The sequence below is a fragment of the Macaca fascicularis genome, chromosome 15 (genome assembly GCF_037993035.2).
Source record: "Macaca fascicularis isolate 582-1 chromosome 15, T2T-MFA8v1.1".
NCBI classification, from domain to species: Eukaryota; Metazoa; Chordata; class Mammalia; order Primates; family Cercopithecidae; genus Macaca; species Macaca fascicularis.
Window position 1 is genome coordinate 13,808,331 of NC_088389.1, and position 13,920 is coordinate 13,822,250.

Here is a 13,920-nt window from a genome sequence, read left to right on the forward strand (position 1 = left end):
AGGGAGAAAGAATTCACGCACATGTAGCTGCTCCCCTCAAGAACCAAGTACAGGAAGTTAAAGCCTCAGGGGTTTCAGAAAAAAAGGCTAAAACCCAGGCAGATGGGCTTTGAAGAAGTTTTGTCCAGTGACAAGCATCTGGAAGTCAATGCAGAGAATCTATCCCGGCGCAGCTTTTAGCCAAGACCTTCAGTTCTAAGCAGTAACTCCATGCTCTCGCCAGGGAGTGCTCATCGTCACTAACTTACTCTCCAGAAGCAAAAGTCCCTGAATGAGACCCATGTGTTTACTCTCAGTCCTGGACTGTGGGATCTCCACCATGGAAACACTTAACTCATACAGTCTATTCTGCTTGCATACTATCAAAAATATTTAGGGCCGTGCGTGGTGGTTCATGCTTGTAATCCCAAGACTTTGGGAGGCCCAGGTGGGCAGATCATGAGATCAGGAGATTGAGACCATCCTGGCTAACACGGTGAAACCCCACCTCTACTAAAAAGACAAAAACAAAATTAGCCGGGCATGGTGGCAGGCGCCTGTAGTCCCAGCTACTCGGGATGCTTAGGTGGGAGAATGGCATGAACCCGGGAGGTAGAGTGAGCTGAGATCATGCCATTGCACTCCAGCCTGGGAGACAGAGCGAGACTATGTCTCCAAAAAAAAAAAAAAAAAAAAAATTAGATTTACTTTTTAAACAGAACAACAGGAAGTGAACAGACACCAAGGCAGGCATGCAAAGGGCTCCCACACCACAATGCTACCGCACAATCTTCATACTGTTTCCGGGTAGATGCCCTTTGAAAGGAACAACACTGCTTAGCACCAACTGCCTCCAGGTTCAGAAACCAGCAAACAGTGAAATTATTCAAATCTCAACACACTCTTAAGTTGAAGCGCTCAAGGAAGTAATAGTTTACCGTCGTTTTCGAAGGATATGAATCCAGATGGTCCCAGAAAGAAAGAAGAAAAAGGCCATTGAGATGTATAATTTGGGGAGAGGAATTTCTCCTGCTGAGAGGTAGCTGTCAGGATTCTTCTCTGTGATCTCAATCTGAAACCAGCATGAAATTAATTTTTACTTTTCAGGTACATATCATCCCTTATTCAGCAATTTGGAATCTCAGCTCTTTCACTTAAGCCTAAGAAAGTAAGTACCAGCAGCTGGGCATGGTGGCTTACGCCCGTAATCTCAGCACTTTGGGAGGCTGAGGCAGGTGGATCAGGATCACCTGAGATCAGGAGTTCACCACCAGCCTGGCCAACATGGTGAAACCCCGTCTCTATTAAAAATACAAAAAAAAATTAGGGCTGGGCATAGTGGCTCACGCCTGTAATCCCAGCACTTTGGGAGGCCAAGGCAGGCGGATCACAAGGTTAGGAGTTCAAGACCAGCCTGGCCAACATGGTGAAACCCCGTCTCTACTAAAAATACAAAAATTAGCTGGGTGTGGTGGCACGCCAGCTACTTGGGAGGCTGAGAAAGGACAATTGCTTGAATCCAGGAGGCGGAGGTTGCAGTGAGCCAAGATTGTACCACTGCACTCTAACCTGGGTGACAGAGCAAAACTCTGTCTCAAAAAGAAAAAAAATTAGCCAGGCATTGTGACAGGCGCCTGTAATCCCGGCTACTCGGGAAGCTGAGGAAGGAGAATCGCTTGAACCCAGGAGGTGGAGGTTGCGGTGAGGCAAGATCATGCCATTGCACTCCAGCCTGGGCAACAAGAATGAAACTCCATCTCAAAAAAAAAAAAAAAAAAAAAAGTGAGTACCAGCAAACAACCAGCCCTTTTATTTTTTTTTTAATTTGAGACAGGATCGCACCCTTTTGCCCAGGCTGGAGTGCAGTGATACAATCTCGGTTTACTGTAACCTCTGCCTCCTGGGCTCAAGAGATCCTCCCACCTCATCCTCCTGAGTAGCTGGGACTAGAGGTGTGCACCACCACGCCTGGCTAATTTTTCATATTTTTTGTAGAGAGAGGGTTTTGCCATGTTGCCCACGCTGGTCTCAAACTCTTGGACTCAGGTGATCTGCCCACTTCAGCCTCCCAAAGTGCTGGGATTACAGGCATGAGCCACCATGCCCGGCCAAAACAACCACATTCTTAATGCACAGCTTGAAGTGCAGACACATCCTAATTGCTGTGTATTTTCCTATGAATCCTCTACTGAAGTATCCCGCACAGTGGCAAAGATGTGTGTCTGTCCACATTCTTAAGTGTTCTTAAAATCTAACCTTATACAGAAATAAATCTTGCATTTTATGCTGACAAAATCCATGTAGAACAGTCTCCAAACAGTACTCACATCAAGGCTGAATGAAAACTTGTCACTTGGCAATTCTTTTCCAAGGCATTTGTGAAAATAAAGACTGTAAAGGCCTTCTTGGTCATCAGTGCTGATGTTAAAGAAAAACTGAAAGTGAAGAAGAAAACATTTAAAGGTACCCAAATCCTCAGCTGTGTGTATATATATATATTTTTTATTTTATTTTTTCTTTTAAAGTGTTGTTTACTTTTTTCTTCAAATTCTACTCAGCTATATTTTTAAACCTTAGAAGTAAATTATGAATATTAATAGATGGAAGGAAATAAAGACAGACTGCTTAAATTATCAACTCTCCCATGGCAGAGTTTAAAGAGATATTTTCTTATTCTATGATTCCCTTCCAATATTTTGTTACAACAGTTTTCAAGCACACAGAACAGCTGACAATTGTATAGTGAAAGCTACATAGCCACAATCTCGCTTCTACAATGAACATTTTACTATGCCTGTTCTATCACAGATCTAGCCATTTGTGATGGTCTTTGCAGAAGTCTTCAAAGATAACCTAAGATGTAGTTATCTCGTCTTCAAGCTAATGTATTATTTTGCTCTTTATAGGTATAAAATACTCTTTAAAAAGGAGGCTCATCTTATACTTGAAAACCAATCAATATTTCCTCATCAAAATTTACAACTATGGTTTTAGAGAACAATAATGAAGGCTACATTTTGTAGATTTAGACAGTTTTCTGTTTTTCATACATTTCATGAGTTTAAATGAAGTTTAATGTAAACCAAAAGACAGACAGACAGACTTAGAGAATATGACTTCTTGGTCAAGCCTAAGAAAATTTTACTTCAGCCATGAGTTCTACCAATAAAAAGAAATACCCCTGAAATACATTTTTAGGGCTACATATATATAACCATTAAACTACAAAGAAAAGCTAGGAAGTGACTATGGTAGCATTTTTCATGACAGGGGCTACTCTAGAGTTGGGAAGGACTGCGAGGGAGACATAAGGTTTCTCAGGGGCTGGAACTGCTCTATTTCTTGTCCTGGGTGCTGGATCATAAAGGTGACAGTTCATAGTTACATGTTAAACTCAATATAAGTACTTTACACTCTTCTGCATGTATACTGTACCTCACAACTTTAAAAAATGGGGAAAAAAAGACATCTGGCAAAAATAAAAATAAAAGACCAAGAACACATGAGCTGGAATTATTAATCTGTTAAACCATGTGCCAAACTCAATTGTGAATGCGTATTTTAATCCCCTGAGCTACAGCCACAATAAGAAAACCTTTCTAAACACATGGACAACCTCTATTTTTAGATTCAGGGGAAGCCTAAAAAAGATATAAAAGTTTAAAAGATATAATTTTTAAAAATCAATAGAATCACCATGGTTGATCAGAGTAGGCACCTGACCCTTAGAGACAAAAACAAAACAAAAATGTCAACTGTAGGGTTGGAATAAGCCCTGAGAGTCCCCTTCCCGTATTTAGGTAGATAAACCACTCTCCCCATGCCATGAATGAAGCAGAAGAGCTCAGAGCGGACTGCACCATCCAAGACCGGGAGACACTGGGCAGAACAGTGAGAAATCATGATGACTTCTTTCCAAGGTAGGGAAAGCCGGAGAAAAGCAAAGTACCCATGCACTGCCTGCTCCACGCATCCCAAGAACCCTGCGGACAGGCTGTTTCAGCACGAGCTGCTAATCACCATGCAGACTGCTGTGCTTGGATGCTCGCCCGACACAAAGCACTGGTGCCGGACATCCGTGTGCATCCTGTAACACTTTCCTTTGTTATTAAAAAAGGGGGGAGCATTTGAAAAACTTTTTTTTGTTGTTTTGTCTTGAGATGGAGTCTCGGACTGTCACCTGGGCTGGAATACAGTGGCACGACCTCGGCTCACTGCAACCTCCACCTCCCAGGTTCAAGCGATTCTCCTGCCTCAGCCTCCCAAGTAGCTGGGATTACGGGCGCCCACCACCACCACCCAGCTAATTTTTTGTATGTATGTATGTATGTATGTATGTATGTATGTATGTATTTATTTTTAGTAGAGACGGGGTTTCACTATGTTGGCCAGGCTGGTCTCAAACTACTGATCTCATGATCCCAAAGTGCTGGGATTACAGGCATGAGCCACCATGCCTGGCCTGAAAAACGTTTTAAAAACTCATTTTATTAATAAGCATTTTAAAGTGAGAGAAGGAAGAGAGAAAAGTAACTTTTGTATTTTCTCAAGGAGGCAGTAAAAGGCAAAGTGGTTAAACACATGGGCCTTGGATTCAAACAAACGTGGACCTGAATCCCCTGCTTGGGGCAAGTTACATCACCTCTCTGAGCCTCAGTTCCTCATTAGTACAAGAGAAAAAATTAATATTGACTTCACAGAGTTGTTGAGAGGATTAACTAAGATAATAACATAGAAGCACTTAGCACAATGCCTGACATTGGTTTATTAGTCTCTATAAATATAGGCCAAGGCCAAGGCCAAGATTAGGAGTTTCATATACATCAATAATAAGAGAGAGAAAACCCCTGCCCTTAAGGTACCTTCTGTAGAGGGGGAGACAGGCAATAAACATAACTAAGTACAGTATATAGCATGTTGGAAGGGATAATGCTAAGGAAAGACAGAGCACAATGAGGGAAATAGGAGTGAGCTGCAATCAAGAGAAGCTTTGTTGAGAAGGTGACATTTCAGCAAAGACTTGGGAATTCTGAGAGACAGCATTCCTGCCTGTGGGAACAGCGAGAGCAGAGCCTGAAGCCCGGTCTGTCTGAGAAAGAGCAAGGCGGCTTGTGTGAGAGAACAGTGTGAGTAACAGGAGCTGAGGTCAGAGAGACAACAGGGGCTAGACCACAGGGGCCTTGCAGACCAGTGGGAAGACTTGGGCTTTACTCCAAGACAGATGGAAAGCTGTTGGAGGGTTCTGAGCAAACGAGTATCCTGCAAGTTCTCAATAACTGTTAGCTATTAATATGGATAGCGACGAAAACGATGGTTACTAAGCTTAAAGAACATACAAAAATTGTTGAACAGGCAAAATGATGTATGGAAAAAGAAATCAGAAGAGTACTTGGGACAGAGGGGCTTTCTCAGAAGATGGAAACACAGAAATCTTGAGACAGTGAATTCCATAGGTATATACGCATTTGTCAGAACTGAACAAACTGTACACTTAAGACAAGACCTGTGCATTTCACTGTACGCATTTTTTTTTTTGGTTTTTTTTTTGAGACTGGGTCTCACGCTGTCACCCAGGCTACAGTGCAGTGGCATGCTCGAGGTTCACTGTGTGACCTAGACCTCCCAGGCTCAAGTAATCCTCCTCCCTCAGCCTCCCTAGTAGCTGGGACTACAGGCACATGCCACCATACCTGGCTAATTTTTGTATTTTTTTTTTAAGAGATAAAGTTTCACCATATTTCCAAGGAGTCTTTAACTCCTGGGCTCAAGTGATCCTCCCATCTCAGCCTCCCTAGTAGCTGGGACTATAAGCATCTACCACCATGCCTGGCTAATTTTTGCATTTTTTGTAGAGATGAGGTTTCACCATGTTGCCCAGGCTGGTCTCAAAACTCCTGGGCTCAAGCAATCCACCTACCTTAGTCTCCCAAAGTTCTGGGATAACAGGCATGAGCCACCACGCCCTGCCATTTTTCATTTTTAGATGATTAACAGTGAGGTTCAGAAAGTAAGACCAGGCAAGGTGGCTCACATCTGTAATCTCAACACTGTAGGAGGCCCAGGCAAGAGGACTGCTTGATCCCAGGAGTTTGAGACCAGCCTGGGCAACAGAGCAAGACCTCATCTCTACAAAAAATTTAAAAATTAGCCAGGCATGGTGGTCTATGCCTGTAGTCTCAGCTACTTGGGAGGCTGAGGCAGGAGGATCACTTGAGCCTGGATGGTTGAGGCTGCAGTGAGCTGTGATTATACCATTGCACTCCAGCTGTAGTCTCAGCTACTTGGGAGGCTGAGGCAGGAGGATCACTTGAGCCTGGATGGTTGAGGCTGCAGTGAGCTGTGATTATACCATTGCACTCCAGCCTGGGCAACAGAGTGAGACCTTGTCTCAAAAACAAAACAAAAAGAAATGAAGTGAGTTGTCCAATATCACCCAACTAGTAAGTGGGTTTTGAGGCCCAGTCCAATATCTTGTTCCCATACGTATGCTATTCTGCTGCCCCTAAACACTCATGGGCAATTAATAACTGACAGTTGAGCAGGTCACTCAAAGCCTCTGAGTCTGGGTGAAATCATCTCTAAAATTAAAACATCACCGTAAATCGTCACCAATGGTCCTTTCAGGCATGCAGTACTATGCTTCTGGCACACTTTGAATGGGAGGTAGCATGGGGTCAGGGCAAAGGGGTCACGGGAACAGCCAAGTAGGACTGGGTTGGAAACTGTACCTCATCACCTACAATAGATAGTCACAAAGTTATTCACTTTCAGAGACTCACGATTTGATAAGTAGATGGGTAACAATATCCACCTTGTGGGTTTGTTAAAGAGACAGCTATTACATTTAAGTGACTGATACAGGGCATACCTAAGTTGTTATTCCTAAATTCAAAATTCCTCTAAAAAAAAAAAATCACCCTTTTACATGGTAGAGAGAAATTCTAGGAGGCTTTACACAAAGAGCATACATACCTGAAATGACACTGCCCCACCATTATTATGAACAGAAAAGGATTTCTCTCCCATGGCCTAAAAAGACATAATAGTATGTTTTAGGATGGCACTGGCAAAGAAAGTGTGCTAATTAAAAGTAATTTATTAAACAAAACAAAACATGTTTCTTAAACTCTAAATTTGCCGACCTTCAAAAGCTCTCTGAAAATAAAAATGACTATCCTTTCAAGATGTCTGAAATCTGCTTTCACAGAGAATGGCAGTAGTTCTTCACCTGTTTCTTCTGCCTCTGCACTAACCCCTACCTCTGCCCCCTGCCTTGAATCTTTCGGCTAGACAGCGTGTCTACCCTTGAAGCTTCAGCCAGACTAAGGGTGCTGACCCAGGCCATGCCCTGTCACATTCCCTGAATTCCACTCCTGACATCAAATGATCAAAATATTGGCCAGGCGCAGTGGCTCAAGCCTGTAATCCCAACACGCTGGGAGGCCGAGATGGGCAGATCACTTGAGGTCAGGAGTTCAAGACTAGCCTGGCCAACAAGGTGAAATCCCATCTCTACTAAAAATACAAAAATCAGCCAGGCATGGTGATACGTGTCTATAATCCCAGCTACTCAGGAGGCTGAAGCAGGAGAATTGCTTGAACCGGGGAGGCAGAGGATGAGACTGTGCCACTGCACTCCAGCCTGGGTGGTAGAGCGAGACTCCATTCCCCAAAGCAAAAAAAAGGAAAAAGAAAAGAAAAGAAATCAAAATATTGCCATATATACAGTAAAACTGAGCAATGAAAAGAAATGATACATGCAACAATGTGGATGAACTCAAAGTAACTATGTTGAATATAAAACAGAAAAGAGTGCTGCATAATTCAGTTATATAAAGTTCTATAAATCTAATCTATACTATAGTGACAGATCAGTGATTGCTTGGGGACAGGGGGCTTACAAAAAGGCAGAAGAAATTTTTGGGGTGATGGATATTTCACTATCTTGATTGATAAGTCAGAGTTATCAGATTGCTGCTTTACATATGTACAGTTTATTTTAGGTCAATTATACTTCAACAAAGCTGTTAAGACAAAACATCACCATTTAGATGTCCCCCTCAAGGAGAAATCAAGATACCACAAACCAAGACTTTCCCAGTTTTTCCACTTCTGCTATTTCTACACCCACTCCTCTGCTCCTCTCTTTCCCTCCCATCACCCTAACTGGCTTCCCAGTCATTTACTGTCCAAGGCTCTGCTCTAGTCCACATCCTCAACCCGAAACAACCGAAACACGGTATTCTCACAACCGTGTCCTTCCTGTTCCTTCGCACAACCCTTTCTCCTTCCCCAAGGCTACCCTTCACACCACTTCCAGAATTACGATCTTTAATAAACACAGTCTTTCCCAATCAGGAACTCAGGATGACTTCCCATTGCCTGCCCATCAATTCCCTCTATTGCCTGGCCCTATATTATCTAAGATCTCTCTCTGCTCCCAAATCTGTGTGTTTCACTTCAAACGAGCCAGTGTTCAGCATGTGTCATCATCCAGTCTTTGTGTATGGCATTCTTCCTCCCCTTGCTTGTCTTCCTCTTCCCTGAACAAACTCCAAACTCAGCCCCGGTGACAGTTCCTACCAGAGGGCTTTTCTGATGGTTTGGTATCTTCCTTCCCTAACTACCTCATCCTATATCATGTAAGAGATATGCAACTTAGAAATCAATTTTCTCCTTCCTTCCTCCTTTCCTTTTTTTTTTTTTTTTTTTTTTGAGACAGGGTCTCACTCTGTCACCCAGGCTAGTAGGGTGAAGTCACACAATCATAGCTCACTGTAGCCTCAGCCTCCCAGGTTCAGGTGATCCTTCCACCTCAGCCTCCAGAGCAGCTGGGACCACAGGCGCATACCACCACACCCACTAATTCTCTATTTTTTTGTAGAGACAAGGTTTCGTCATGTAACCCAGGGTGGTCTTGAACTCCCGGGCTCAATCAATCCACCCACCTCAGCCTCCCAAAGTGCTGGGATTACAGGCACAAGCCACCATGCCTAGCCAGGAATCAATTTTCCTTTGAAATTGTTTCAGTATGTCAATGCTCTCCCCCAAAATGGGAGACAATTCCCTGTAGATTTTTTTTTTGTTTTTATTTTTTTAAACTTTTTTTGAGACAGTCTCACTCTGTCACCCAGGCTGAAGTGCAGTAGCGTGATCTTGGCTCACTGCAGCCTCTGCCTCCCAGGTTCAAGTGATTCTCCTTCCTTAGTCTCCCAAGTAGCTGGGATTACAAGAATGCACCACCAAGCCCAACTAATTTTTGTATTTTTAGTAGAGATAGGGTTTCACCATGTTGGCCAGTCTGGTCTTGAACTCCTGACCTCAGCCTCCCAAAGTGCTGTGATCCCCTGACCTCAGCCTCCCAATGTGCTGGGATTACGGCATGAACCACCGCATCTGGCCCCTGTAGATGAGACGTGCGTGTGTGTGTATGTGTGTGTACATATACATATATACATATATACACATATACACAAATATACACACATATATACACATATATACATACATATACACATATATACACACACACACATATATAAGATCTCTGTATTGCAGGTTCTACATCTGCAGATTGAACCAACTGCCAACCAAAAGTATTTTTTACAGTAAGATTAAAAAGTAATAGTAATAAATAACACAAATAAAAAACCAACACAGTGTCACAACTATTTATACAGCGTTTACATTGTGTTAGGTATCATGAGTACTCCAGAGATGATTTAAAGTACACAGGAGGATGTGTGTACGTTATGTGTACATACTATACCATTTCATATAAGAGACATGAACATCCACTGATTTTGATATTCACTAGGGTTCCTGTAACCAATCCCCTGTGGACACCAAGGGACGACTGTTTATGTATGTGTTTGTGCATGCATGCATGTATATATATCAATACACACACACACATGCATACAACACACACATGTACACACATATCCAGGAAAGCTCAGCACAAAAGGGTGGTTAGTTCTTACCTTTGAATCCACTGTACTTCTTTTAGACTTTCCACCATCTAGAAGCAGAAACATTCAAAAAACACTGCATGACTCAACTTACGGATACATATATATATTACAGTATCATTTTATGAGACTCCAGCTTGTCTAATATCAAATAATTAAACAAAATAATCTTGGGGACTGCCATTTCCTCAGGTCCCAAAACATAATTCTTGTACTGCTGAAGCAGCAAATCAGACCTTGTTATATTATAAATGGTATCTACTAACTGATAATAGTAACAACAGAATTCATTTCTGGATATTCTAGCATATGTTATTGCCAGAGAGGCCACATGGAATGCCCTTCCTAATTTTCTAAGTAATCACATTTGAAAACATAATTTTTAAGAAAAAGGCCAGGAGCGGTGGCTCACGCCTGTAATCCCAGCACTTTGGGAGGCCGAGGCAGTTGGATCACCTGAGGTCAGGAGTTTGAGACCAGCCTGGCCAACATGGTGAACCCCCATCTCTACTAAAAATACAAAAATTAGCCAGATGTGGTGGTGCATGCCTGTAATTCCAGCTACTTGGGAGGCTGACACAGGAGAATCCCTTGAACCCAGAAGGTGTAGGTTGCAGTGAGCTGAGATCATACCACTGCACTCCAGCCTGGGTGACAGAGCGAGACTCCATCTCAAAAAGAAAAACATGAGATACATTTACACACTTGAAAAAGTTAATAGCAAGTAATATTAGCATAACGATACTTTCTTCCCTACAGCAAGAAGATTGCTAATGGCTTCTTTCATGGAACAGAGTGGGCATCTATCTTGTTTTCACTTAAGATATTCTTGGGCCGGGCGCAGTGGCTCATGCCTGTAATCCCAGCACTTTGGGAGGCTGAGGTGGGTGGATCATGAGGTCAGGAGATCTGCATGGTGGCGGGCGCCTGTAGTCCCAGTTACTCAGGAGGCTGAGGCAGGAGAATCGCGTGAACCCAGGAGGTGGAGCTTGTGGTGAGCCAAGATCGCGCCACCGCACTCCAGCCTGGGCGACAGAGTGAGACTCCGTCTCAAAACAAAACAAAAAAAGATATTCTTTGTGGGAAAGACTGGACTTCAAGCTCCCCGCAGGAAGAAAGAGAATAAAAAGAAAGAAAAGAATATTTTCTTCCCAGAGAATGGTGATATGAGCACAAAGAACCTAGACAAGAAGGAGATGGTGCACAGGCACTAACCTACACCGTCGCACAAATGCAGTCTTTCTGTTTTTAACTGCAGTCAAGCTGGACAGACTGAGTAACATAGTTTGGATGTCTGTCCCCTCCAAATCTCATGTGGAAAGGTAATCCCCAGTGTTGAATGTGAGGCCTAGTGTGAGATACTGAGTCACGAGGGCATATCCCTCATGAATGGCTTGGTGCCCTCCTTGTGGTAATGTGTGAGTTCTTGCTCCAAGTTCAGGCATGATCTGGTTGTTTTAAAAAAGTGTGGTACCTCCCCACTCCCTCTTGCTCCTGTTCTCACCATGTGACCTGCCTGCCCCCTCTTGCCTTCTGCCATTATTGGAAGTTTCCTGAGGCCCTCACCAGGAATAGATTCCGGCGCCATGCTTTGTATAGCCTGCAGAACTGTGAGCCAATTAGACAATTCAACCTTTTCTTTTGTTGTTGTTGTTGTTGTTGTTTTCGGTGGTGGTGGTTGTTTTTGAGACAGGTTCTCATTCTGTCACCCAGGCTGGAGTGCAGTGGCACAATCTTGGCTCACTGCAGCCTCCGTCTCCTGGGTTCAAGAAATTCTCTTGCCTCAGCCTCCTCAATAGTTGGGACTACAGGCGCATGCCACCACGTCTGGCTAATTTTTTTTTTTCTTTTCTTTTTTTGAGACAGAATCTTACTCTGTCGCCAGGCTGGAGTGCAGTGGCGCAATCTCGGCTCACTGCAACCTCCGTCTCCCTGGTCCAAGCGATTCTCCTGCTTCAGCCTCCCAAGTAGCTGGGATAACAGGCACGTGCCACCATGCCCAGCTAATTTTTTTTTGTATTTTTAGTAGAGACGGGGTTTCATCATGTTGGCCAGGATGGTCTCGATTTCCTGACCTTGTGATCCGCCCACTTCGGCCTCCCAAAGTGCTGAGATTACAGGCGTGAGCCACCACGCCCAGCCTAATTTTTGTATTTTTAGTAGAGATGGGGTTTCACCATGTTGGCCAGGCTGGTCTTGAACTCCTGACCTCAAGTAATCTGCCTGCCTTGGCCTCCCAAAGTGCTGGGATTACAGGCATGAGCCACCAAGCCCAGCCTCTTTTGAGAAAAACATTGTATAAGCAGTAAGTATGTATGTATTTATTTCAGAGACAGGGTCTTGTTCTGTCATCCAGGCTGCAGTGCATCACGGTTCAATGTCTCCTAGACCAGTCACGTTCAAGCAATCCTCCTGTCTCAGTCTCCTGAGGAGTTGTGACTACAGGACATGCCACCACACATGGCTAATTTTTTTATTTTTATTTTTGCAGAGACAGAGCCTCGCTATGTTGCTCAGGCTGGTACCAAACTCCTAGCCTCAAGTGATCCTCCCACTTAGGCCTCCCAAAGTGCTGGGATTACAGGCGTGAGCCACTGCACCTGTCCATAAATTATCTTTAAAGAGCTCACATGAATCATCAGATGAACCTGACAGTTAATAAAAAAAGGTGAATATAAATTGGTTAATCAACACATGGAGAAAAAGTACAGCTATAATAAGAGTAAATATAAATAAACAGGAATACCTTTTTTGCCTTTCACTTTAGGATTTTTTTTTTTTGAAAAGAAAATATCCGGCCGGGCGCGGTGGCTCAAGCCTGTAATCCCAGCACTTTGGGAGGCCGAGACGGGCGGATCACGAGGTCAGGAGATCGAGACCATCCTGGCTAACAAGGTGAAACCCCGTCTCTACTAAAAAAATACAAAAAAATTAGCCGGGCAAGGTGGCGGGCGCCTGTAGTCCCAGCTACTCGGGAGGCTGAGGCAGGAGAATGGCCTGAACCCGGGAGGTGGAGCTTGCAGTGAGCTGAGATCCGGCCACTGCACTCCAGCCTGGGCGACAGAGCAAGACTCCATCTCAAAAAAAAAAAAAAAAAAAAAAGAAAAGAAAATATCCCATAGTGGCTAGGCTAGGACATGATAACGTGCCCACTATTCCTGCATATTTCTGATAAGAATATAAATCCACACAACTCACCTAGAAAGGAATTTAAAAATATCTACCAATATTCTCAAAAGCATTCATATCCTTTGAACCAGAAACTGCAATTCTGAAAACCATCATAAAGAACAGGACTATATGAAGAGAGGTCTATGAGTAAAGAAGTCCACTGCAACAATATTCATAAGCACACAAAAATGGAAATGTGTCTCCTTAAGGGGAAAGGTTGAGGAAATTACAGTATCCGCTTAACGGATATATGATAGGTATGACACGGGCTAAAAAGTAATCAGGCATGCATATACAATTATAAGCATGACTGAATTTTACAAATCAAACGTTCTAGAATTATGAAACAAGCTTAAAAGAAAACATAAATTGCTAAAATTCTAACACTGGGAATAAGGAGAAATGACTGTCGTTTTTCCATCTGCTTCAGATTTTCCACATTTTTCTTGAACGTTTATGCATTTTTGTGTAACTTCCAAAATATAATGCTAAGACGACAACAGATCATGTTTTACTTTCACTTTTACTTAGGAACAAAAAAGCTTCTACAAAGCAGGTAGTGAAAACTGAAAGCCAGTTTCCATCTTACGGTTTACCTTGTGTCTTCTGAGTCTGGCTGCCTGCTGAAACAGGGTTAACATTAGGCTCCTGGCTCTGACCAAGGACTTTCTCATCCCTGCTGAAGATGATCTTTGGTAACTGCGTACCAGCTTCTGGTGGAGACTTTATTCTTACCCTACATTCAAATAAGACAGAAGGAAAAAAGGTCAAAGCAGTGCTCCTGGCCACTGAGCATGCT

At 43.2% G+C, this 13,920-nt stretch overlaps 1 protein-coding gene across 2 annotated transcripts in view; it reads right to left on the reverse strand.

Annotated features, from left to right (window-relative positions):
- Positions 1-13,920, reverse strand: part of GPR107 (G protein-coupled receptor 107) — an 84,841-nt gene that overhangs the window by 47,645 nt on the left and 23,276 nt on the right. For both annotated transcript variants that reach the window (XM_045373932.2, XM_045373931.2), the window contains exons 5-9: positions 13,718-13,857; positions 9,963-10,000; positions 6,952-7,008; positions 2,307-2,414; positions 918-1,051 (exon numbers count right to left, since the gene is read on the reverse strand). In XM_045373932.2, the coding sequence (XP_045229867.2) occupies positions 918-1,051; positions 2,307-2,414; positions 6,952-7,008; positions 9,963-10,000; positions 13,718-13,857 (477 nt within the window). The remainder of the gene's footprint in view (positions 1-917; positions 1,052-2,306; positions 2,415-6,951; positions 7,009-9,962; positions 10,001-13,717; positions 13,858-13,920) is intronic.